This window comes from Grampus griseus (genome assembly GCF_964374135.1).
Source record: "Grampus griseus genome assembly, chromosome: 7".
NCBI lineage: Eukaryota > Metazoa > Chordata > Mammalia > Artiodactyla > Delphinidae > Grampus > Grampus griseus.
The window spans coordinates 71,702,413-71,728,238 of record NC_139001.1 but is presented as its reverse complement, the minus strand read 5'-3'; the positions used below and the strand labels follow the sequence as shown (position 1 = coordinate 71,728,238).

At 33.3% G+C, this 25,826-nt stretch overlaps 1 protein-coding gene across 1 annotated transcript in view; it reads right to left on the bottom strand.

The window, feature by feature from the left end:
- Nucleotides 1–25,826, bottom strand: part of BAZ2B (bromodomain adjacent to zinc finger domain 2B) — a 381,122-nt gene that overhangs the window by 84,836 nt on the left and 270,460 nt on the right. Inside the window, exons 6-14 of the mRNA XM_082658005.1 lie at nt 24,343–24,510; nt 23,207–23,400; nt 16,891–17,094; nt 16,178–16,573; nt 11,217–11,823; nt 9,268–9,561; nt 8,021–8,081; nt 7,126–7,234; nt 6,755–6,856 (exon numbers count right to left, since the gene is read on the bottom strand). Coding sequence (XP_082514131.1) covers nt 6,755–6,856; nt 7,126–7,234; nt 8,021–8,081; nt 9,268–9,561; nt 11,217–11,823; nt 16,178–16,573; nt 16,891–17,094; nt 23,207–23,400; nt 24,343–24,510 — 2,135 coding nt within the window. The remainder of the gene's footprint in view (nt 1–6,754; nt 6,857–7,125; nt 7,235–8,020; nt 8,082–9,267; nt 9,562–11,216; nt 11,824–16,177; nt 16,574–16,890; nt 17,095–23,206; nt 23,401–24,342; nt 24,511–25,826) is intronic.

Below are 25,826 nucleotides of genomic sequence, written 5' to 3'. Positions count from 1 at the left end.
AACAAAATAATTAAGGTTAAGTGAATGAGATAACTACATTATATACTATACACTCTAATGCATTATACAAGACTACACTGTAAGACTGTAATGTATAATAGAAATAGTTTCCAACTACTTGAACATTTGTTGAAGTACCTACTCTGTATCGGCATAACATTTTCTAAAGGTAAACTAGACAGAGTTCTCTCCCCCAAATGACCAACATTTTTAACTAGGACCCGAGGCTCCGGCTATTCTAATGCAGGTGATTCAAGGACCACACCCTCAGCAGTAATGAATTTGAAAAAGTTTAGAGGTTGGGACAGTAAGTTGCCTCAATTGTCCACTTAAAAAATAATGATGGTCTAGATTAGGACCTGAGAATCAGAGTGGAAAGGAAAGTGAATACTTTAGTCTTTTTTTGGAGGGAGAACTTCCTGGATGTGAAGGAGAGAAGTCTGAATGGAGACCAGAAAGGTCTGGAGAAATACTTGAGAAAACTGGCAAATAAATTTATTGCTTTCAGGTATTTTATACTTTAAAGACAAAATGGAGCTTTAAAGAAAACATTTGAAATGAATTAGTTTTTAAATGTTTTCTGTATTCAGAAATTCAAAAAAGATGCTAAGAAATTTAACTTAAATAGGATTTTCTATTTCAACCTTTCTATTATTCTTCATAAATGATACTCTGAACATCTCATGAGCAACTGCTTTGTTTTCACCTTATGTTATGGACACTGAATTGTCTAGTTCAGGAGATATTTGACAGTCCTAACTCTTACATTTCACTGATAACTAAAGTCAATTTGTGGCTTACCAGAAACATGTTTAGGTCTTAAAGGGAGGTGTTATCAAGTCTCACTCCTGCTTCAATTTTATACTCTAGCTTATCTTTATTTTTCTTTTGTTGCTCCCATTTTGCTTGATTTTGTATACTTGAAGGTTTATTTATTTTGGGGGGAAAGCAGTATATAAGTAAAGTAAACCAGTCCACCAAAAACCAATTCACTGAATGATCTATTTACCAAGTTACTGTGGTTTTTTATTTTTTGTTTTTTTAAGTTTTAGTATCACCAAGACTTTGCTGCAGCAATTTCACCAGGGATTTGCAGTCCTGGGCCACTAAGTGTCAATGCCCTCATTAATATTTGAGATGCCTACTACTTCTAGAACGCTCAATGTTATATAAGCGAATAGATGATCTTTACTCATAGTTTTCTGGATCAGGACCTCTATCTATCCCAGTCTTTGACTCTGATAGAAAAATAGCTGTGATGAATGTTTTAAATCTGGCTTAAGGCATTGGTCTGACAATTTTAGGTCTGTTGGTCATTGAGTGAAGGATCATTTACCGAATTGATTTCTGGCTAAATAATTTTCAGTAAATTTAACCACGGTTCAAGTAAACAAAGATAATTGTTTTCTACTACTTTTCTCTTTTAAGTGTAATTTCAGAACCTTTTACTTCCTGATACTTAGTTTATTAAAAAACTTTAGAATGTCACACCTAAAAGGGAACTGATCTTAAAGACCTCCTATAATATATATACTTCACATTACAGATGAGGAAATTAAGGCCTAGAAAAGTAGGATTCCGTTTTTCAAAGTAACATAGGATGCTGAATTACCCTGCTAGGAGTCTAAGAAAAATCTTAGGGCACAAGCAAAGCAAGGACATCAAATATTTTTCACAGGACTTGACATTCCATATTTTAAGAAAAACATTAAAGTTATTTTCATGAGAAAAATCAGAATTTTGTTGGATTTCCTTACACCTAATTCACAGTTTAGTATTATATCTATTTTTAGCTACTTTGTGGTGCCAGAGGTAGGTAGTGAGAGCTTTATATACCATAAACTTTACAGCATTAGGGATTCTTAATCTTAATAATAAACTATATTAATATCATATACTGAATAGAACTTTAAAGATGTGAAAGAGTAAGAATAGTTATCTATGCTGGGAGATGGTTGTCACCTATTAAAAACAGTTGAGGAAGATGTGGTTTGATACAATTGTTTCCATAACACTGACTATGATTTCCAGGGACAGTAGGTTACCCTCAAAAACTTAGGACTGTCAGATATCTCCTTAGCGCTACTCTTGGATTCTTACAGTTGGCTTCCTAGTAGAGGCCTTTGCCTAGCCATCAAAAATCCTACCTGGTAGATTAGTGACATAAATTTCCAGAGTTTTGGACTTCTGGTACTGATCTTTCGTGTTCTCAGGGTCCATATATGCCCACAGCTGTGTTGCATTCGGTATGACAGTTAACAGTAGAGTTGAATTAGAACCCTGGGTGTTGACTCCCAATCGTTTGTTCTTTACTTATTTGAAATAATTACCGGCATTACAGTCTTGCCACAGACTGCGTGTTGACTGCTTTATTGTGAAGTCTCCCCTTATTCCTTATTAACAAAACCCTGATTTTAGCTGAAAAGCATTGTGCTTAGTGTTTTATCTTCCCCAGACAACAAGCTTCTCTAAACCAATGATCATAACTTCTATTTCTTTTGTACTCTGCAGTTTCTCCATGAACATTAGTTTTTCCTCAGAGTCAGGCTTTCAAGTTCATTTCTGTAGTGAAATGTGTTCACAATTTCCTTTATGGAAAATGCCTTTAGGGAAAATTTATTTGGGAAGAAATACCTGGAACATTAAGTATTTGCCACAAATATCAACTGATTAAATGACTAAGAACAAAATGCTCTTTTCAGTAAGAACTATAGATGTTTTTCTTTTCTTGTGGCATTATGCCATTAAAAAAATATCTTAAAAAATACATCTCAAATAGAGAGAGCAACGTTTTTTTCCTAAGTCACTTTTAATTATTCCTTCTTTGCAGCTTTCCTTTTCTTTGCTTTTTTGGCATGAATGCAGCAGACATTCATTGACCTTTGCTTGTTAACTTCCTGGTTGAAAAAAATAAACTTAATTGTTATATTTATGCTTAGACGTTTTGTTCTCTACCATTCACACACAAAAAATCCTTCCCAAATTAGATTATCATATATTTCAAAATAATCTTTGCCATTAACAATTCATTTTGAAACCTTCATATATCGCTAACAAAAATGTGAATACTTTTTACCTTTTTACCTAAGTATCATATTTAGGAAAATAAAAATAACCCTATTTTATATTTACCAAAATTTGCCTAGCTCAACCACACTTTCTATTATTCTGACACTCAAAAACAAAATAAAATGAAAACAATGATAAACATTAGGTTCAACTAGGTCTTTATAATGTGATGGAGAAGTCTGTAAGAAATATATTTACCTTATTGCCTTTTCAAAGGGGTTTCACTGATTAAAATAGTTAAAAGAATTTCAGTAAGAAGGTAGCCAGCCAGTATATCACGTGATTATAAAGAGTGCCATGGTTCATTTTGTTCCATGAAATCTATCATCCTTAAAATCATGATTTTTATAGAAGCCAGGAGGAAGTGTTTGGTATCTAAGGATCAGTAGATACTAACCAGTAGATGATTTTGCAAATCTCTTACCACATTTGTAGACTGAAATAAATAAAATTGATAATGGATAGATTAAAGGCTCCCCCAACCCCAATTTCTTGTGTCAACCCTATCTTATTTAATTAAGGACTTCTCTTTTTAATTTTTTTAAAGTTAATCATTAGATTTTTGTCCTTTAGTTGATGAATTTACTAAATTTCAATAAATATGAACTCTCATACCTCTCATCTTACTGTACTGCACATAAAATTAGTCAATACTTTCAACAAATGTTTGCTGTTAATAAATATATATATAGTCACTGTCTTAAGCTCAGAAATACCTTGAGTCAAAAATGATTAACATATAAAATAACCACGGTTCTCTACTGCAGATATTATCTTCTAACAGAAATTACCATTTCCTAAATTTCATCTGTAAAATATAGAGCTTTGGAATACCATTGCTGCAATTTTTTGAAATACTCTGAATGAAATTAGAACTTAGAGAACTACTATTGGTTGTTTTTTTTTTTTTTGGTAAGTTTTAAGAGAAAAAAGAAAAATATGATGGAGAAAATTACATTTTCCAATGCAAATGTTTTATTAGGAGAGTGATTAAGAATACTAATGAATTTACAAATACAGCATTTCATTTGCTATCAAACACCAAAAATAAATATATGAAACTTGGAAAACTGTAGCGGTAACACTTAAAATCGTTATGTAAAATCTCCATGCATTTGGAAAACTGCATGCTCAGCTTTATTGGATTACAAGGGGTAGATGCAATTATTTTTTAAATAGGAAATTGTTTTTCATACTATATATGTAATACAAGCACAATTTAGAAATTATGAAACATGCAAGAACATAGGAAAAAAAAGTTCCACTGTACCACCAATCATTACATCCATTACTAAAATTTTGGTACATTTCCTTTCAGTCTTTCAATATGCATAGTGTTGTTTTTCAATATACGTACAGCCATCATACCATTTACACAATTTGTATAGAGGCAGACCTATTGTAAACATATACAGATCATCACTGCTTGGTAATGGTGTCTTTATCCCAAATTATATTTTATATCTTCTACAAAATTTAAGCCAATCAAAGTTATTACACATGACAGTTACTCTACCAAAAATATGTAATCTTTGCTCATTTTCATAGAAAATTGTAAGTATATACATTTCTAATTAACTATATGCTTATACATATTGATCATACAATAAAAAAGTATATGGTTCTTCAACTATATGCATCTCTAATTAATTAACTAAATGTTGTTTTGATTACTCACCTTTAATTGTTGTTCTCTAAAAGTATCCTGAAATGAATTCAACTTACTCTTATTTTTTAACCAAGAGAAGTACAGTCAAAGTTGCTAATATTTTCCCTTAGTAGGCTGCTGAAATGTTGGCAGCTTAACACATTCTGGATTTAGTAATTCATCATATTTCCTTGATTGGAATTGATCTCTCAACAAGACAATATGCTTTGGAAAACACTGATTATGTTTAATAAAAAGTGAATGGATGTCAAAGAACAATCTGTTCTGCCTAATAAGGCTTTATAGACTGAGTCTAATTATCACTGATAAAAAACTAAAAGTCCTTTACGTATTGGACAGCAATTAGCTTTCCTCTCAGAATAAAATTCTATTGAACTTAAAAACATAAAGATATCTTTAGCATATTTAAATGAAACAAGTAAGGTTATGATAACATGGAAATCAAAAGATTTAAAAAATGAGAATTTTTAAATAAAATTATTATTGCCTTCTAATATGTTTTGTGACTTAAAAACTGATCTAGTATATATGGAGTGCGTAAAATAACACTGTGGTTCACTAAAATTCCGAGAATCTGTTTGGTGACAAATTTAGTCCAAGTTAGACACATTTTTAAGTTTAGAAAAGAAAAATCCTAGAATATATTTCCATAAATAAGTTAAACCTCAGATGAATATATTTTGGCATTTTAGAATTACGGGTAAAGAAACAAGTGGATGTGGACATAAAAAGTCATGGACAACAATGGAAAATAGGTTACACAATGAATGCAAAAGAACACTTGTTAGAAATTTTGAGTTCAATTATGTCTCTGCCTGGTTGAGGTTGTGTAATCTTGGAAAACTCCCTTAATCTTTGAGCTCTCAAAATGAACTTCCTGCAGAATTAGGAAGGCCTCTTCTATTTCTATAACTATAAAATTAAAGGGTAAATAGTATGGAAAAGCCTGTCTATTCACAACAGAAAATATTAATTGCCAGAAAAAATCTTTCTGTGCATTATAATGGACCAAAAGAGAGAAAGGTTCAATCAAGAAAGAAAATAACAACTTCAGTTGGTTGAGCATTTTAACCTTTTGAAACATTGTCATGCGTATGATCTCATTTTAACCTCTCCATAATCCTATGAGGCAGAAGTAAAATTATGATTGTCTCTATTCTGCAGATAAAGAAACTGAAGAAAAAGTGGGCATTATTTTGTTGTTTGAAATCACAAAACTATTTCATGGGTTAACAAGAATCTAGGTCTCCTTAGTCCGTAGCTATGACCTCTTTCAATGGAGCTAATAAAGTTAAAGGGAATAATAAGCATATGTAGCTGAATCTAAGTAAGGAACAAAGGCAAACCATTAAAGGACACATATAGGAAACAAGGTTTCAGTGGTAAGTTCTTTGCGCTGATCGGTGAGGTTGTGTACTTAATCCTCAAACTCAAAGGGAGCTGTGGTCATTATTTCAGAAATGTGTATAATTATTTAAAAATTCAATTTCTGCAAAAAGCAGAAATTTCACTCATTTAATATTATCGAATTCCCCCTACCCCCATCAAAAATTATCAGACTTGTGACAATGAATCATGTAGTATGGCATAATCAAATGGACAAGATCCTTCCAAAAACGAAGGCATATTTATCCTCTCTTGGACTGACTTATAAACAACATGTTTTTTCCTATTCAAATTAATTTTCAAAAAACTGTTTACCTTTCAGGGAATTAAGGTTTTCCTATATTTCTCATGAACATACAGATTCTTTTATACCTGTATAAACTGTAAAATTAATGACAGAACTAACAAACAGGAAAAACTTTACTTAAGAAATTTGAAAAAAATGTCAAAGCTCCTCGTTACTGAAATATAGTAAATTGAGGTCTTGTGAGTGTTTACCACAAAGGTATATGTATAGCTACACGAGTTAACTAACAAAAGGCAATGCTCCAGAGTGTAGTGAAATTTACTTCATTTAGGTTATGTTACTACTTTTTGGTTCAAAGACTGTACTTTTTAAAAAGTGGATACCTGCGGTCCATCTCTGGCTTCATAGAAGTCACCCAATCTTATTTTTGCACTGAAGCTGAAATTGTCCCTTGAGATATCCATTATTCCATTTCTGCTGAGATACTGAAAAAATCACATATTTTTCCACTTCAGGTTTTAATAATTACAACCCAGCTCTGATGTATAGCTATCTTCAGGACACTACTGTTTTGCATATTCTATCAAGGGGCTATGGATTTACAGGAGATCAATTTAGGTTAAGCACATTCATTAGTCCCATACAAGAGAATATTTTGTATCAAGGAACTTTATCTGAGAAAGGAGTGTACTTCTTTTTCCATAAGCATGCTTAATAGGCACCAAATGTGTGTCATTTGGTGAAAAGTATGTACCTTTATTACTTCAGGGTACTGCCTAAGTTTCTTTCCACATGGAGCATAATATGCTACTTCTCCTTGAAGTCGCCCTCCAAAGTTTCTTATTCTTGTCTCTCTCTGCCAGCTACACATAATAGAAATGAGGGTTATCACACACGTAATTTTAAGAAAGCTTTTAAAAATAAAAATTTAAAAAAGTTTGAGAACACATGCTCTTTAGAAAACATGAAAAATACGAAGAAAACAAATATAAACAGCCAGTCATGCAATTCAGATACATTTACTATTAAAATAATTTAGATATTTTTGCTAAGTAATTCAACTAAAAATTAATCAAGGACTCAATTTACAAATATTAAACTCCATTAAATTTTTTAAGAGATCATACTGGCATTACGTTGGGTATTCGGACATGTTCAGGCACATGTGTCAATGTGTACTGATTTTTTTACAGCTGAAAAGCTTTAAATGAGAAGAGTACAGTAAACCTGGCTCTCTGCTCTTTGGGGATCATGAAAATTCTCAGTTCCTATTCAACCATTTTAGCCAAACTCTGCTCAAGTCCCTCAGTTTCGCCCACAGTGGCTTTCACCTTCCTTTAAATCTATCTTCACAAAAACCTCTGACACTCTTAACTGTGTCTCTGCTCTTTGCCAAATGATTTGCTCTTGTGACTGTTTCAGTCATATTCCCACCTGGATGCATATGTTCCCATCTGTCATACCTAAACCCAGAAGTTAGTCTTAATTTTTTTTCTGGTATATCAACTTCAGATATATCAGCTTTGCTCCTCTGCTCTAACAAATAACTATGCAGTATATTCACTTCTCTTATTAATAGTAGAGAATGAGAAATCAAACATGCCTAAATATGTGGGGGGAAGTATAAAGATATATCTTATTTTGCATACCCATATTCCAAAGGAATACGCAGCTCACGTTCATCTGTTACTCTTCTTCTTTTGGAAGTGCCTTCAAGAAAATTCAACCAGTTAACATAAAAGATTAGTTTACATACATGAAAACTTTTTGATAGTTTTGAAACTTTTCTTTGAATAATATATCTTAATGACTTGAATTATTTAGTGTATTTCTGCAACTTGTGCATTATTTTTAGATTCTTTTCAACAAAACACATTGTATATAAAGTAAAGGGTGTTTTTCTTTTTTCTTTGGTCTGCATGACAGAATAACTAGTATTCCTCTCTAATGAAAAGACAATGCAAGGTAAAAATATACAGCTTTCCTGTCATTTTGTTATTAATGAAATGGCTAAAGAAGTAGGAGGAAAATAGCAGATAGAGGTTTTGGAAAACTATGTACAGTTGTTTTCTTTGAAAATATGAGTTTTAAGATGCTGAAAAATTTCAACACCTGGATCATACATTTTAAAATAATATAACTTCTATAGCCATATGAATCTATAGTCAAAAACACTTTTAATTAATCTAGAGTATAAAGAATAGGATTATGATTATATGGAAAATTTTTCTTAGATAATGATCAAGCTTCACCAATGCAAATGCACACATCTTATATTAGTAGGATATCATATTGGTTTGTGGCAAATGAAAACAAAACTAGAAAATTTCAAGAAAACAGTGAAATATGTAAAACAATATAATATTTTACTATACACATCTATATTTTCTTAGCTATTGAATGAGAATAGAGATTAATTTGGGAGTATTAATGTAAAACCTTTTAATGAAGACCTCTGCAAGTTTATAAAAGGTCAAATAGAAAAAAAAGATACGGCATGTTAAAGGAATAATAATGCTAACTCACTAATACAAATGACATTGGCTATGTGTTGGGCAGATATGCAATTGTACCTTAAGTAACCAAGTGAGCTCATTTTTATAAATTACAAAAAAAGTCCACTGTCAAACTCTAAATTCTAGAAGCATAAACTGAACACAAAAACAGGAAAGTATGCAAACTCAAAAGCTGCCATCAATCAGGTTCTTAAATTGGAAGCACAGAGAATAAAAATGGTAATGAGTCACATCCTTTGAAAATACACGCTGACCTTTCTTAGCCAACCTAAAATCTAGCCCTTGATTCCAGTGAGATCATCCCCAGAACACTGTATAAATAAGAATTCTTGTTATGGTTTGACTTCTACTTCACAATAATAAAAATAAAGTGTAGGTACCAGAGTGTGGACTTGAAGTAAGTGTGGAAGAAGGTGTGCCAAGGAAAGCAGGTGACTGGGATTCAGAACATAAGGCAGCAGGAGCAGAGCCTGGGGCTTTTGCTATGTGGAGGTTACGAGGTGTTGAGTGAGCTGTGAGACTGATGGAAGGGCTTTTGACAGAGGAAGTTGTTTTATTCAGTTTCATTGAAGTTTTCTCTCCTTCAGTATCACTATCTGATTCATCTTGGTCTTTATCATCATCATCATCCTCTTCTGATCCTTCTGTATCTGATTCTGAATTACTATCTGATTCTGGGAAGTAAAAGAAGCATTTGTATATTATAACTAGATAATCACCAACAGTTTGCAGTTTGTATCTAAATGGAATAGTTCAGGAATCAGCATCTGTGACTGAGAGCTCAAGTGAGCAACTTTTCTGAAGAGTAAATGTAAAAATTACTATCTTAAAAGCTATTTGAGTACAATGTATGCAGGCCATAAATCCTCAAAATTCTTCATTAAAAGTAACTGTTTTACTCAAATTATAAAACTTAAATCATAAAACAGTTCTTCTCACATGACAGTATTCACATGATGAGTTTCTGCTTAGTGGTTTCAAAAGCACTTTTAATTTAATAAAGAAGCCAAAGTATAGAGGAAACAGAATTGATTATTTAAATTAATAGATTCTAGTAGCTTAAGAAGTATACTAGGTTCAGTATGAGGAAGAGAACTCTGGAACTATCATTATCCTTTCTCCTGGGCTTTGAGGCCAAAGAAAACAATTTTTGCAGGGAGATGTTTGGCTTTGGAGGTTACAGTTATTCTATTTAGCTGCAAGATCTCATCAAGTTTCTCAGGCTTTACAAAAGACTAGGATTACAGAAATAATTGTGGGGAATAATTTAATGATTTAATAATTTAAGTTCATGCTAGCAATGTAGTCCTATAAATGCATCCATTCCTATAGATACGTAAAATCTATTTCTGGGTTAAACTTGATAACACAGGACTAATACTTGGACTGTATCTTAATCGTTCCCAGAACAACAGCTTCTGTGGAATTGTTTTTTGTGTAGTACTAGCTGTCTACACTGAAGTTCATTATAAAAATTATCTTTGAAAGTGATTAATATTGATATCCATGATCTATCATGCAAAGTTGTGTTTATGGGAACCCTAGGAAAAATATCAGGAAAAGCTGTTCTTACCCTGAGCAAATAGGTTGTTTTTACCTTATAGACACTTTTTAAATTGTATAATTGACTATATTTTCCTCTTCATATTGGTAGATAGAAAATTTACAATTGGATTTGTGGCTGACTAGGAACAAATCCAAAACCTTTCATAATATGTATTTCATCTTTGTATTTAAATTTTAAACTATCTTATATCTTATGTTTTCAATCTTCTGTGGAACAAGAAGGAGAGTTAAGAGGAAATAAAACAAAAAGAAATTAAAAAGAAAACTAGAAAGTAAATCAAAATAAAATCAGGGGGTACTCTATATATGTTGTTAAATACATTCTGTGTTGCTAACAAATATTCATAGGGATATAGGTTTTTGGTATTTTCTGAATGACTGTGACTACAATTTTACCTTTATTCAAAATATCTAGTGACACAATATAACAAGCAGCAGAAGAGATGAAAAAGAAAGGACAAATGAGTGGTCATGAATTAAATGAAAATGAAGCAAGTTCCTGAATTTCTTAATTCATGAATTATTTATATTCAATTTAAAGTTATTTGTTTAATGTTAAATGAATAACAGAGCTGAGAACTTAATTTAGGATTTCCAATTTCAATTATTCCTGTATTTTACCACTCATTATAGAAAGGCGCATAGCTGTGTGAAACACAGTGAATGACAATGATTTTCAGTCTGTGAATTAAGAACCTCTTTAAAATGTTTTGGTTCACATAGCATTTAGAGAAATACTTTAAACTTAAAAATAGAAAATAACCTGATTGGCTGTCATCAGATTCATCATCTTCATCATCTTCCTCATCTTCTTCCTCATCATCTTCCTCTTCATCTTCATTTGAATCTTCAGAATCTTTGCTACTAGGAATGTCTGAATCTGTTCCTCTGAACTGTTCCACTAAAGATTTTGCAGGATGAGAGTGATGCTGTGTTTTTACTGTGTTCACATTATTGCTAACTGCTTTTTCCTTCCCTTGACTATGCAGTATGGGAGAGGCAGAGGGCATGACAGTTGTCTGATTGCCAGGGGTTCTTCTCCCACTTGTACTCAGATTTACAGGTGAGGAAAAAGGGGTGCTACTTGAAGTAGCAATGTTTTCATTAATCTTACTTTGCATTTTAGTTTTGGTAGTAAGTGCCAGAGGAGCTTCTTGAATGACACTTTGAATAACTCCATTTGGTTGATGATTACCTAAAAGTGCATTTGTCAAGAAAGGATTAGGGTGGTTGTTTTCTAATGTTTGTTTTGGATGTGCTGGTGAACTAGAGGTTGCTTTTGGATTTGACAAAGCTGCAATAACCTTCTTCAGGCTCTTAGATGACTCCTGTTTCTTTAACTGAGCTGGGAATGTCTGTTTATATTGTTCCTGTTGAAACATAAGTTAAAAAAAAAAAAACAATAATGTACCATAAGAACAAAAATTACTTTTTTTTTGCCTTCTGTATCTGACACAGCTACTCATATACAAATTTAAATCATGATACACAAGTGCTACAAAAGTAGTGGCAATAATGACTAGTTGGTTCCTGAATCTTGCTAGACATAATATATTTAAAAATTCAATTAGTCTTTCTGCTTCAAAACATGTTTCCTGACTGCCCACCTCTTATTACTACAGCTCCCGTTTTTCTCAATAACCCAAACTTGAAACTCTCAAAACATCTTTTACTTTTCTTTTTTCCAAGTCAGCCATATTACTATGTGGTTTGGATTCTCTCATTGAAATATTGCTCAAATTTAAGCTGTACTATCACTTCTTCCTAACCAACTCCCAATATATGCTATATGCCAATGCCAATTCTCTCGTTATATAAGCCGTATTTTATTATATTAGCTCTTTGGTCAAAACCTTTAGTGCCTCTTCCATCATTGCCAACTTTATAAACCCTAAACAGTTAAATCTGATCCTCAAATTACTTTTTACTACCTTTGTTGTCCAAGTGGACTATTTGCCATGCCCTGTGTATGTCATACTTTCACCACCTCCACATTTTGCCATCACCATTTTCTTTGCGTGAAATATCTTCCTCTAATAAATTTCAAGCAGATGAAATCCTGTTCATTCTTCAAAAGCCAACCCAAGAAGCTTTCCATGTTTGTCCCAGCCCAAAGCACTCATTGCCTCTATCCTTGAGCTCCTTTATACCCCCTTTTATTCTATCCTGTATTACCTACAGTAATCATGATTTGAGGTTAGTGGGAAGGCTGGCTCAACATTCTGTGGGATATACTTTTGAGTGCCTTCAGCACATTAACATTGGAAAGAGTTTAGAAAATAATTTAGAAAAATTATACCTTCCTTGGGAAAAATTATTTTGTAAACCATTAAGCCATAAAATTTACATATGTAAATAAGAAACAAAAAATTATTTGGCTATCAGAATCTTCATGAAAAGAATAACATCATATGAATTTCATTAAATTTGTATAATTAAAATATAAAAAACCAAACCGAAATAGGATGATTAAAATATCAAGTTAATAGAAATAGAGTTGAATTTTGAAAGGTAAAATTCTGTAATGAAAATGGTTGCCTTGAAATTAAAATCAGCAGTACTGTCAGCATTGGACCTGGGCTGTTAACACTCAAGTCAGCAAAGCCTTGTGGTGGGTTATTTCACAAGTATAAATGCAGATGGAATGCCATATAGAATGACTTATTAAATATTTTAAAGCACCAGTACTAATAAGCAGTAAGAAATTCCCATATAAACTTCTTTATCTTATTTAACTTATCCTCACTGTATTTGTTTAGAAAGTTAAGTTAGTACTTTGTAAACAAAGACTGTCACATTATATTTGTATTGATACATAAAGCAATGCCTCACAAAGAGAAACTGCTTAATTGGTATTTATTCAGTGCATAAAATATGGAATATTATACTACATAATTGTGTTTACCTTTTTAAAAGAATTTTATGGCAAAATTTTTACATAAGGCACTTTAATATAATTTTACTTAATATTTATATGAAACATAAATATTTTATGTTATATTATGTGAGTATACATATAATGTACTTATACTTCATATTTTATACATATGCTGATTTAAATTTTCAGCAGAAAAATTTAGTGTATTTTCATTTCTTAGAACAAAATTTTGTCACATAATCATTTTGTATTCTTTTTTTAATAGGTAGTAAATATTCCTTCCAAATACATAGGATCAAAAGAGTAATGAAAATTAAAACTTTCCCTTTAGTTTTAAATTTTATATTTTAATTTTTTGAAATTGTTTCTCACTCTATAACTCTGAAGAATCACTCCTCATATGCTGACATCTGAAGGTTTTCGAAAATAACCAACAATCACTGTATTTTATCCCAAGACTAGTATCAGTAACTCTTTTACAGCAAACATGCTATCTTTTTTGATATTAGGGGTGTACATAAAGTAGGAGGGGAGAAAAAAGAGACCTGTATAGCAGCAAGTGTCCTGCTACTTTAAGATATCTCCTTGGGTGACAGGAGTATGAGAAGAGAGAGGTTCGAAGCTTTGTCCTACCACCAAGCTCTTGCTCCCCTAGTTCTTACCTGAGTCTCTGTAAGGCCATAAAAAATCCACTAGGCAAAACTTGATAAAGACTTTTCACTCCTGGTCTTTATATATGATTAATGTATATTGATTTAAATTAAATGTCTACAGTATAAGGGTATGAAAGGATCCAATGATTAAATAACACTGAAGAAAATCATAAGACTAGTGTGGGAGCCAGATACATAGCAGGAAGCATGAAACAATTGAGACTATCATAAGAAATCAAGCAAAATTCTATGTTAGACTGTCACATAAAGAAAGAGAACTGATATAAGAGAAATATTTCTAAAAATACCCTTTAACTCAATAGTAGATACCAATAAAAAGTAGATAAAGTCATTGAGAGTTGAGTCTACTGTGAATGCCCATTCACATAAAATATTTCCCATTAACAACCATTATCATTTCAGAAACACCGAATTATTTCATCTTAATCATGGGCTTTGAAATCAGAATGATCTTGGTTTAAAACCTGTCTGCTCTTAACTTGTTATATGATGTTGAAAAGTGACTTAACCTCTCTGAGCCTTAGTTCCTTTACCTGACACAATTTTGTAAGGATTACATAAGATCCTATGTGTAGAAAGCCTAGCTTGGCTACATTTAAATAAGCAAGTGTTTAACAAATGACTTTCTAATAGGCAGTCATATGAAAATCTTTAAATAAGAATTTAAGAAACTCTGAAAAAATTAAGAAAACTTTCATAATGCAAGTAACTCGATGTGGCTCTATACATTCATTTGTCTTAAAGTGGAATATATATTAATGAAAAATTAAAATAACCCAGTGTGATTTTTAATTTGCTTAATTTCTCAAGGAGAGTCAATAATGTGATGCCAATAACTCCTTATGATTGACCCATGCATTACAAGTTCTCATATGTGTGATACTATGATACCACTGGTCATTCCATTTAGATCAGTGATTCTCAAATTTGGTTGCACATTTGAGTCACTTGGGAGGCTTTTTAGACATGTAATACCTCAGTCTCAACACAAGAGATCCTGATTTTAAATTGTTCTAAGGTGGTTAGTTCATTTTTAAAGTTTCCCAGGTGATTCTAATGTACACTTAGTCTTGAGAACTACTCATTTAGATTCTCAAAAGAGCCTGATTTGCTCAAGTCATTTTTCTTTGAACTTGTTCTGAAATTCTTCACTGTAAAATAAAAGTCAGTGGACAAGGACATTGCAACTTTTTTGAGAAAGAAAGGCAGCATACCACAGTGATTAAGAACAAGGATTCTAGTACCACACTGCCTAGGTTTGAATTCTAGCTCCATCACCAACTAGCAGTGTGATCTTGGGAGAGTTATGTAAGTCTTATGAATCTCAATTTGATCATCTGAAAATGGACATAATATTATTAGTGGCACTTACAGATGTTAGTATCCAATGAGTAAATGCATGTTCAGCACTTAAAACAATGAATGGCTGGCAAAACAGTTAAGTGCTCTACAGGTCTTTTCCAATGATTAGGATGCCTACTGATAATTTGTATAACCAAAAGACAGGAGACTGTGTTCAAAAATAATATTTTTTCTCTAGTCTGGGTGAGTTCTAGAATAAAAAGCACTGGTTATTTAATTACTAGAATTCTTCTGGACATATGACTGTAGACTATATAATATTATAATATAAAACTAACAGCAAGAAAATAAAGATGAAAAAAATTCTCTGATGAGAGTGGTTCTGGTGTTTATAGAAGTAACGTTACTAAAAATATTTTGTATTTTGTATAATTAATTAAGAATGGTAAAGGAAAAGCATTCTTTATAAAGGATTTTTATACTTAAAATTGACAAATTATAGGACTACAGAGGTAAATGATTCAAGAGTTCATTTCTTTAAAAAAGAATATACTAATATTAGAAAAAAAAGGACATTGATTTTAAACAAAAGTAATTGTAAAGTATGTCCAATACAAACATATTTCTCCCCTTACTGCTAAATCATTAAACCTGGGGAAAAATGACAAGACTGTGTTTCCAAAAATACATTCAACAGATGTGTATGTAAATATAAAATCAGAGAAATTTAGTTTTCTGATGTGCATATTCTATTCCTGGTGACTAAGAAAGTATAACAATAAGAGTAGAATTCAGTTTAAACTTGTATAAGACTATATAAAAGCTGTTTTTATAATAGTAAAATTCTTCTATAAATAATTTTTAACTCACCCGTTTGGAACGCAATTCACTGGTCAAAGGACTAGATTCTTCAGAGGTATTTTTATTCCCTGCTTTAAGTACATCAGGAGAAGGAACTATGAGTTTCATGTAAATTTCCTTTTTGGCTTGATTTACCAAAGATAAAGGTTTCACATTGGACACCAATCCTGTAGACTGTATTACACTTGTGTGTTTGTTCACAGATTCCTCCTTTGCCTGAGAGCTTTGGAAAATAAATGGAAGCTGCTGTGACAAAACCTGAGGCTGCTTCTGCTGGGATTGGAATGATGAGTGAGTCTGGGACTCAGACACAAGAGGTAATGGCTGGTGTATTCTTTTTTCCTGGGCTTTTTCAGTTGCTTTCTGTCCTTCTGCTTTTGGGTCTGAAACACCATGTAATAGCACCTGTAAATACAAATTAAAAGGCAACTTCTTAACGTCTATTAAAACAAAGAGCATCAAGGAGTAAAACATGGAGGAAAAAAAGGGTACTTAAAAAAGTGTTCCTAATGACTTACAATAGATATATAAAACTCACTAAAAAATACACAAAATGTTCCTTTAAAAATGTTTCACCACCTCCTTTTTTTTCTTATGCAAAAGGAAGAACTAAAGGCAATGATTAACTTTAAACTTTATAGACTTTGAGAGTTAAGATAAGACAGTTAGTTCCTAAATTTGAATAATGTGTAGATATTGCCTATGAAATGATTTGTACCTACCTGGTTGTTACTTTTATGTTGTGCTTCACTCTCTGAATCAGAATCATCATCTTCACTTTCTTCAATACTTTGATCTTCTTCTTCTTCATCTTCCTCTAGATCATCTGAATCACTACTACTAATGCCTTCACTTGATGTGTCTGATGATGTGCCTGAATCACTATCACTGTTGCTAGAACTTTCCATAGCTTTCTTCCTTGGTTTCTGGATAAAGACAAGATTTTTAAAAAGACTTCTATTTTCGGAGAAAATTCAAGTTTCAGTAAGAGGTATGCTCTTTTAGTTTTTTAATGATATTTTCAATCTCAAAACATTTTTCTAAAATGTCATTTTAGAAAAATGTAAAAAGTCACATGTTTTAAGGGTATTTATTCAACCAACTGATCAAATTAACTTATCTGACAGGAATTCTCCAGTAAAAAGTATAAACTCTGTCAATATGCTATACAGTATTCTGTATAGAATATTGAAAACATCAATATAGTGTGTATATATGTACATATGTATACATATATACACACTCATATGACTGCCATGCTTCAAAATGTAGGACAGATTAAAAAGAGCAATTTATGATAGGGTTACATACACTGATGTTCTACATTTAGCTTTTAGTCTTCTTTCTTTGTGCAAATAGTGAGTCAGTAGCCAAACACACCTTTTTAGGTGCTGGACTCCAGTGAAGTCTAAGATGAGCCTCTGCCTTCAAGAAACTTACATTCTAGTGGTGGTGGTGGTGGACTAGACAGAGAGTAATTTCAAAACAAATAATCCCATATAGTAAAAAGTACTGGAGAGAAGATAAAATAGGTAGAAAAAGGCTTAAGGGGCTGCTTTAATTAGGGTCAAGGAATTTAAGTTTTTTAATATTTCTAAATCAAAAAGATAGAAAAATATAAAGAAGGAGATTAATTTCTGGAACATTTAAAATCCTATAGGACAATGAAAATCCAAAGCTGGAAAGGGACATTTGGTCACATAAAAGGAAAGTTGTGTGTTTAAAGGACAGACAATGGTAGTGGATAAAAAGATGAAAAATAATGAGATGAATTATAACTAATAACTATATAACAATGAAAAAGTTAAAATTCTGCCAATAGGAAGACTATAAAGGAGGAATGTCAAAACGACAGAGCAACAAGATTGAGTACAATCCAAAGTTACTTAGGAACATTTCTATAGTGTTTGCTGGTAGATAAAATAGAGAACAAGATACAGAAAAATCAGCAATAAATTACAAAAGCAGCAAATTAGAAAAGTTATGGCCTTAATAGAAATACAGCCTTTCATAACTACTGGGTTTGGAGAATAAAAGACAGTAATACACCTCTACAACAGGATGCCAGGTTGAAGCCGTAGTTACAGATTGCAAACCTACACTCTTTCCTTTGTGTCTTCTAAAATTTGATTTAAATCATATAAAATACATGAGTGAGGAGAGTCACTCCTGTTATATTCTGTTTGCCATGGTACTGTGTTAACTGCTCCAAACTAGCAACTGTAATGCTTCCTCCACAGACACACCCTTCAATAAGCTAATATTTCCATCATTCCCTGAGCTACCTTCTTCCCTCACAGTAAAGCAGAAAGGGAATTGGAATAAAGGAAATCAAAGGATGAGAAAGACCAAAGTAGAGATTAAAGGGAAACAATAGTAATATAATAACATTAAGCCTATCATTTATTTGGCAGAGAAACCGCTCCTTCTTTGCAACCAAAATCTGCTGTTGAGTTTTCTAAGCATGTACAGCAAGACTATGAAAGTCATTTCATTTGACTATGAAAGTCAAATCCAAAGTTATCACTTTTGGATTTAGTAGAGGCTAAGTAAGGAAGGGAATGAGGGAGCTACCGTGATTTGGCAGAAAAAAAATAAAACTCCTATTTCAATGTCCAAGTAATCTGTGTAGTTTTAATTTAAAGGCAGCATGACAGATGCGTCCTATACTCCCCAAGAGTGGGTCTAGAGATGCGGGTTCTAAAGCTTTAGGGAGCATAATATTCAGCACAGAAGTTGCTGCAACCAGCAGATTCCTGGGTCCCAATTCCAAACAGGCACAGGGATCTGTATGAAACAAGCCCTTAATGTGATTCTGGTGCAGGTGGTCTTTGCAGAGCATACTCTGATAGTGTGCAAAGGGTTTGTGTTTTATAAGGTAACAAATTTAGTACCCATGTTAAAAAAAAAAAGTAGACATGAGTAGACATGTCCAAGTATTAGAGAAAAATGAATTTCAATATCACCAATTCCATCTCCTTGGTCCCTATTAACATGTGTGGGGGGTGAGGGTGGTCCTTTTGCCTGCTCACAATTAGGTAGTCTGTCTTTTTTCTGTCATTTATACATTTTAAAAATGAATCTTCTTAGGTTCATAAAAAAATGATCAAAGGAGAGTTTATTAATAATAAACTCCATCCCCCAACCAACCTGGGAAAGCTTTTCAGAACCCTCTCCTTGAACTTTCATTTCACTGTATATTTCTTACATTCAATAGCAAAACAAATACATATTCAAGGCTATTATGTACCAGACACAGTTGCTCTAGTCTCTGGGGATACAAGGGTGTGATAAACAGACAGCAACTCTGCTCTCATGGGAACAGGGAGAAGAGAATCAACAAACAATATAAATAAGGGTTTTTCAGTGATAAATACCATGACTAAAACAGGATAATTGAGTAGACAGTGTGTGCTGGATGGACATTTAGATGTAGTTGTCAGGTAAGACTCTTCTGAGCTGAGACCTAAATGGAGAGCAAGAGCCAGTCATAGAAAGATAAAAGGGCCTTTCAAGACAGGGGAAACAGCAAAGGCAAAAGCCACGAGCTGGAAACAAGTTTGACATGTTCAAAGAATGGAAAAGGCAGCTAGACCTGCTACAGCACAGAAACCTGGGAGAGAACAGTAGGAAATAAGGCTGGATGGACTGGCAGGGGTGAGACCACACATGGTCTTATGGGCCATGGCAAGGATTTTATTCTTAGTGGGATAGGAAACTATTAGACAGAGTGATAACACAAGATGTTTTAAAACGATAAAAAATCACTTATGTTTTTAAAAGATTGTTACAGCTGCTGTGGTAACAAGAATTTGTATGGCAGCAGGAGTGGAACTTAACCTTGAATTGTCTTATTTTTTTTCTCAACAGGCTGTATGTTAGTATATTTTAGTTTGTGTTGACTTACTTTAATTGTTTAATTTAAAATACTTATTCTAAATATACATGTAGACTATGAGAGGGAACTGGACTTAATCAATGATTTTCAATGAGTACTACTGAGATAAGTAACCCTGCCTCCCAGGGGGGATTATCAAAATCAGCTGAAGAACATTTTTCAAACTACACATGAAAAGGGCTGATGAAGCAATTTTTTTTTTTAAGTTTTTAAAACTGAAAAACATTGGGTAATAAAAGTATCGGATTTTCTTCTTCAGTTTCAACTCCCTTCATCTTCATTTAACAACCTACTAACGCAAATTCATTCCAGACCATGTATTATCCAAAGATACGCTTCTGAAATCTTAAGTTCTAGTATCCCTCACATTGATAGTCAATCTCTCTCTAGTGTTACTTCTATGTAGATGTAAATCAACACCCCTATGGTACCTGGAATTTCTTTATATCGTTAAAGAGGTACCTCTGCAAGTTTTTAATACCTGCTCCTGGAAATATTTTCTACTTTAACAGCACCAATTTTGTTTAGGAATGTCAATACTGATTCCTTACTAGAACTAAGGACACGATCTGTTTCAAATCCATTCCTCCAAAGTCTTGCCTTGTACCTTGTTACTAGATTTAGCACTACTTCTAAGAGGTAGGATAGTGTAAAGTTTAAAAACATGGACACTTAACTTTTAGAAATACATATAGATATAAATATATTCCATGATACTATGTCTACGACCTGCTTCAAAGTACCATGGGAGCAAGGAATGGGTGGTGTTTTCAGACAGCGTCTGGTGTGCAGAGAAGCTAGAAGCAGTACAGAGACAGGCCTTTGGAGCTCGTACTAATGTGAATGCCCTTGAAACAAATCATAAGGGAAAAGAGTAAAGAGCAGTTGAAGAGGAACAGGTGGAGAGTATGACCCTAAAACCTGTGTCCCTGGAAGGAAACAACCAAGAGTCTTTTACCACATTTGCTCAAGTGCTCAGTGGGGTGGCTTGAAGAGGAAAGTAAATGTTTGTCTTGGGGCCTAAATAGAGTCCTGTCGAATTTTTGTGATGGCTATCATTAGGCTTTGAGGCTTCACCAGATGACCTTCCCCCAGACCCTCATATGTCTTGCTATGTGCTAGAAAACATTTATCTTCTGTTGAGAGGGAACTGAAAGATCTAGAGGAAGTATTTCTATAAAATATGCTGGGCAAAAGGGAAGAAACCTTTATTTGTTTAGCTGATCCTGGAAAATATATGGAGCTCAATGCTGTCTTGAGAAAGGACAAAGAAAAATTTGATAAAATAGTTCCTTGGTGTTAAAAATTGGAGCCTGGGAGGCATGTTGTTCAGATTTAAAGTTTAAATCAGCGCTATCTGAAATCAGTGACTACTCATACCTTGCTCTTGCTGTGGTGTGTCACAAGCTTTTCAATTCCCTTATTATTATAGCTGAGGTCATGGAGAAAGTGGTATTACAGTATCACAAACTTTTGACTCTCTTCCCCCAGAAAAATCAGGCCCTGAAAGTGGTTTTTATAAAATCTAGACGAAAAGACATTGCTCTAGTTATTATCTTTGTTTCCGAAATGTTTGCAGTTGATGCGAAGGCTTTAACTCAGAATAAACCAAGACTTCTCTCTCAAGAAGAAATTCCCAATGGGAGCAGACCAAATTCACCGATACAGATGCACTTACTAGAAATTCTGGATATAATGTGGTAGTTCCTGTAGCTGGAGGTATCTCAGCTTACTTGGTTGGATGAATGAAATCTGGACACAGTGGTGAACTATACTTAGTAAAGTTGAAATGTCACAGCTTCCCTGTCATGATGTGGAAGAGGAAATCCAAAGGCTCAGAGTGACCAGAATATTGGAGTGAATTTACCGTGTGCAATCTGCACACCCACCCTCCTCCTGATACTGCTTCTACGGCAGACAAGGTCTAGTCAGGAGGCAGAAACCACATGATCAATTTGAACAGCGAAATTTTATCATAAGGAAGCAACAACTAGTAACAGAACATGAACTACTAAGAGGGAAAGAGACCTGTGAAGAATACCGGAATAGCCGATGTAGGGAAGAGCCACTTCCTGTATGGCTGAGGTAGAGTACTAAAATAAACTCGGAAGAGGGTCTTTCTTCTCCAACCCCTCATTCACCCAAGGCTGAACTTCAGACTTTGTTGGAAAGGATGTGGCTGTTGCCCACTGGATGGCAGAGAAGCTCACTGAGGTATCACAGATCAAGGCTGGTACACAGGAGACACCACCTGCTGGAGTGCCAGAAAAACTTGCTGGGAATCTGCTATCAGGGGTGACAGTAAAGTTAGCTAGAAAGCCAACCACTGGCATCCCAGAAAAACTCACTAATAAGCTGCCTGCTGGGATGTCAGTGACACTCACTAGACAGTATACAGTACTGGGTCTCCTGAACACAACTGGCAGAGTAGCTGCCAGCTGGTGAGGAAGCCACCCACTGGCAGCCACAGCATAAGACCAAGAAGAAAACACTTGAACCAGGAACAGAAGCATTTTCCTCTTCCAGTGTGTCTCTAGGACCCTCTAATGACAAGGTCTAACATAGTGCCAACTGGCAAAGGAGAAAAGGAGAATTCAGCTGGGGTTATGATGAAATATAATTGGCCATGAGATGGTAACTGTTGAAACTGAATAATGGATACACAGGATTATTATGCTATTCTGTCTTCTGTGTATATTTGAAATTTTCCATAATGAAAGTTTTTTTGTTTTTGTTTTCCTAAAGCATGGGCTCTGGAGTCAACCTGCCTGACTTTGAATCCTGACCACTTAATGGCCAACTATTTGGGGGCTCTTTTTCCCAGTTTATAATAATAGTACCTACCTCAGTAGGGGTATAAGGAGGATTGAAATAGATACTATATGCAAAGCAATTACAGCAGAACTGGCCTGTGTTAAGTTCTCAATAAATCTTATCTATGACTACTATTTGTATTATTTATACTGGTGCTGACAGTTTTAATTTTTTAGATGCATAATACTAAAACCACCCCGCAAAAATGAATATCTATAAAAATAGGAGTTGATAATTCATAAAAAGTTATTCCATAGATTCAGGTGGTTTGATCTTTAGAATACTTATATCGATCTGTTATATTTGTGCCTCAAAGAACAACTTACCTTATCTTTGATTTTGTCAGCTCTAGCATCCAAAGGCTGGGTTTTGTTTGGTTCCTGACTACACTTTCGATTTCCTCCACCTGAGCTTATACTTTTAGTTTGTCCCACAGAACTTGAAGCAGTAGTGGATAGTACAGATGTGTTGATACCAGATACAGACGACGTATTGTTTCCATTTATTGACCCATTTACACCTTGAAAGTAAAAATAAATATATTTATGCAAGAGAATGTTATTCAGCCATAAAAAGGAATGAAGTAATGACATATGCCACAATGTGGATGACTCTTGAAAACATTAAGCTAAGTGAAAGAAGTCAGACACAAATTATGATTCCATCTATATGAGATATTCACAACAGGTAAATCTATAGAGATAGAGTGCAAGCTAGTGGTTGCCAGGGACTGGGAGAGGGAATAATAGAGAGAAACTGGTTAACGGGGATGAAGTTTCCTTTCAGGGTGATGAAAATGTTTTGAAACTAGATAGAGGTGGTTGTTGTACAACACTATGAATGCATTACATGTCGCTGAATTGTTCAGTTTAAATTGGTTAATTTTACATTTATGTGAATTTCACTTCAATTAAAAAATTTTTAGAAAGATAATTAAATGCGAGTATTCCCCCTTTCGGAGCAAACTCCCCAAACACTTACTTAAGTGAAAAGAAAGGTAATAAAAAACATCTAAAATGCTATTATAATTTGCAAATGTATTCTAACAACAGTTATCAACTATGAAATATTCATGACAATTTAAAAGAAAAAGGCATACTAACATATTAGTTTTAATTAATTTAATGCTTAATTACAGAAAAAGTAATATATTTTATTGAGTGAACGTGAAGGAGGTAATGAGATACAGAGGAAAAAGCAGTGGAGTCTGGAGTTAGAAAACCTGGGTTAAATTCTGCTATGCAATGTCAACATGTAAACAGTGCTTCCTTGAATAACTTATTTAACCTTAGCTGCAAAATGACAATGCTTCCAATCTCAAAGAGTTATTATAAGGATTAAGCAAGACAATGTGAAAGTGTCTAGCACAATGCCCCATAATTGTTACTAAATGTGAACCCTATTAAAAATAGGTATTGAAATGGAGGATTTGTAGTACTTCACTTAAAGTTAACATGGATACCTTTTTCAGGACCATTTCGATTACTTTTTCCCGAAGCCCTCGAATGGAATGAAGAAGAATCATGATTCTGGGCTGGAGGAGCAAACAGTGGTGGAATTCCCAGTAATGGTGGAAAGAAGGTTGCCCCTGCACGCGTATGAACATCTGTTGTTCGCCACCATTCTGCACCTCAAAGTCAAACATCAAACAAGCAAAAATATTTGAATTAACTTTCTAGCTAATTTAACAGTGCTTTTTATATTTTATTCCTGAAAAAAAAATTCAAATTTCATCTTGGAACAGAATTGCTGAATTACACATAGTTCTGATCATCTTTCTAATTATAAGACAGCTGATTAGAAGTTATACACTCATTATTCTGCTCATTAAGACAGTATCCAAGGATCTTCACTTAGCAGCTTCCTTGAGTTCAAATTTATGAAGAACAAAAGTAGTCTATGGTTTTAAAAATAAAATGGGAAACTTGGTATATTAAAGAACTGTGACTCTTTGATGACTTACATCATAATTTTTCTAAATTAGTAAAGAAACAATATTTAAGACTATTTTAATCTACTTTAAAACCTTAGAATTTAAGGTTACCATCTACAACCTATGTTAAGAATTTCCTTAAATTACATACAATATAAAGCTGGCTTTGATAAATCAGGTGGTTTAAATAATAATACAAAGACCACTGTAATCCAGCATATCTCAAATGCATTTTTGGAAGAAAACATCCTATACTCAAAACAATAGAGATAGCAAAATCAGTAAGCCTTTTTATTTTGGGGGGGTGGTGTCTAAGCAATGAAAAGTGCTTCAAAGAAGATTTTTAAAACAAGTTAAGTCACATTAAAATATAAAAGATTTATAGTTTCTCCCCTTAAAGTTAATGAAGAAAGCCTGAATTTTATTTATACTTCCTCTCATAAATTACAGATAACAATGTTTTATCAATGTAAAATGACCAAATGGTAGAAAATCATCAAATGCAATTTAGATATTCAAACAGTGGCTTTTAGTTAAAACTTTTAGAAAAGGAGAGAAGACAAATTTTATAGAATACATTATTTAGGGAAGGGTGAAGATTAAGAAGAAATTTGAAATAACCCAATGGACAGTCTTGTATTGCCCCATGTAAAATCTCGGAAAGAATATTTTCCAATTGGCTAACCAGCTAGATTACCAAATCAGTTATTACCTTTCAGGCTAATCTTCCAAGAGATATAGGTTACTTTTCATTGACTTGATAACCACGAAAAAATTAGAGGAAAACCCCCAATAATATAGTATGGGAAAAATTCAATATTGTCAGTGTACTGTATTATATGATCTTTAAAGCTTTTCTAGGAATATCTCTTTATTAAAAATAGGATGTTAAGTGATGTGCACCTTCATTAGCTAAAGACAAAAGTTTAGCTTAATAAAAAGTGAAATGTTCATGGTAACTGACATTCTGAAAGGTCTAAAAAACAGTATAAGCAGAAAACTGCAAAAGCTAT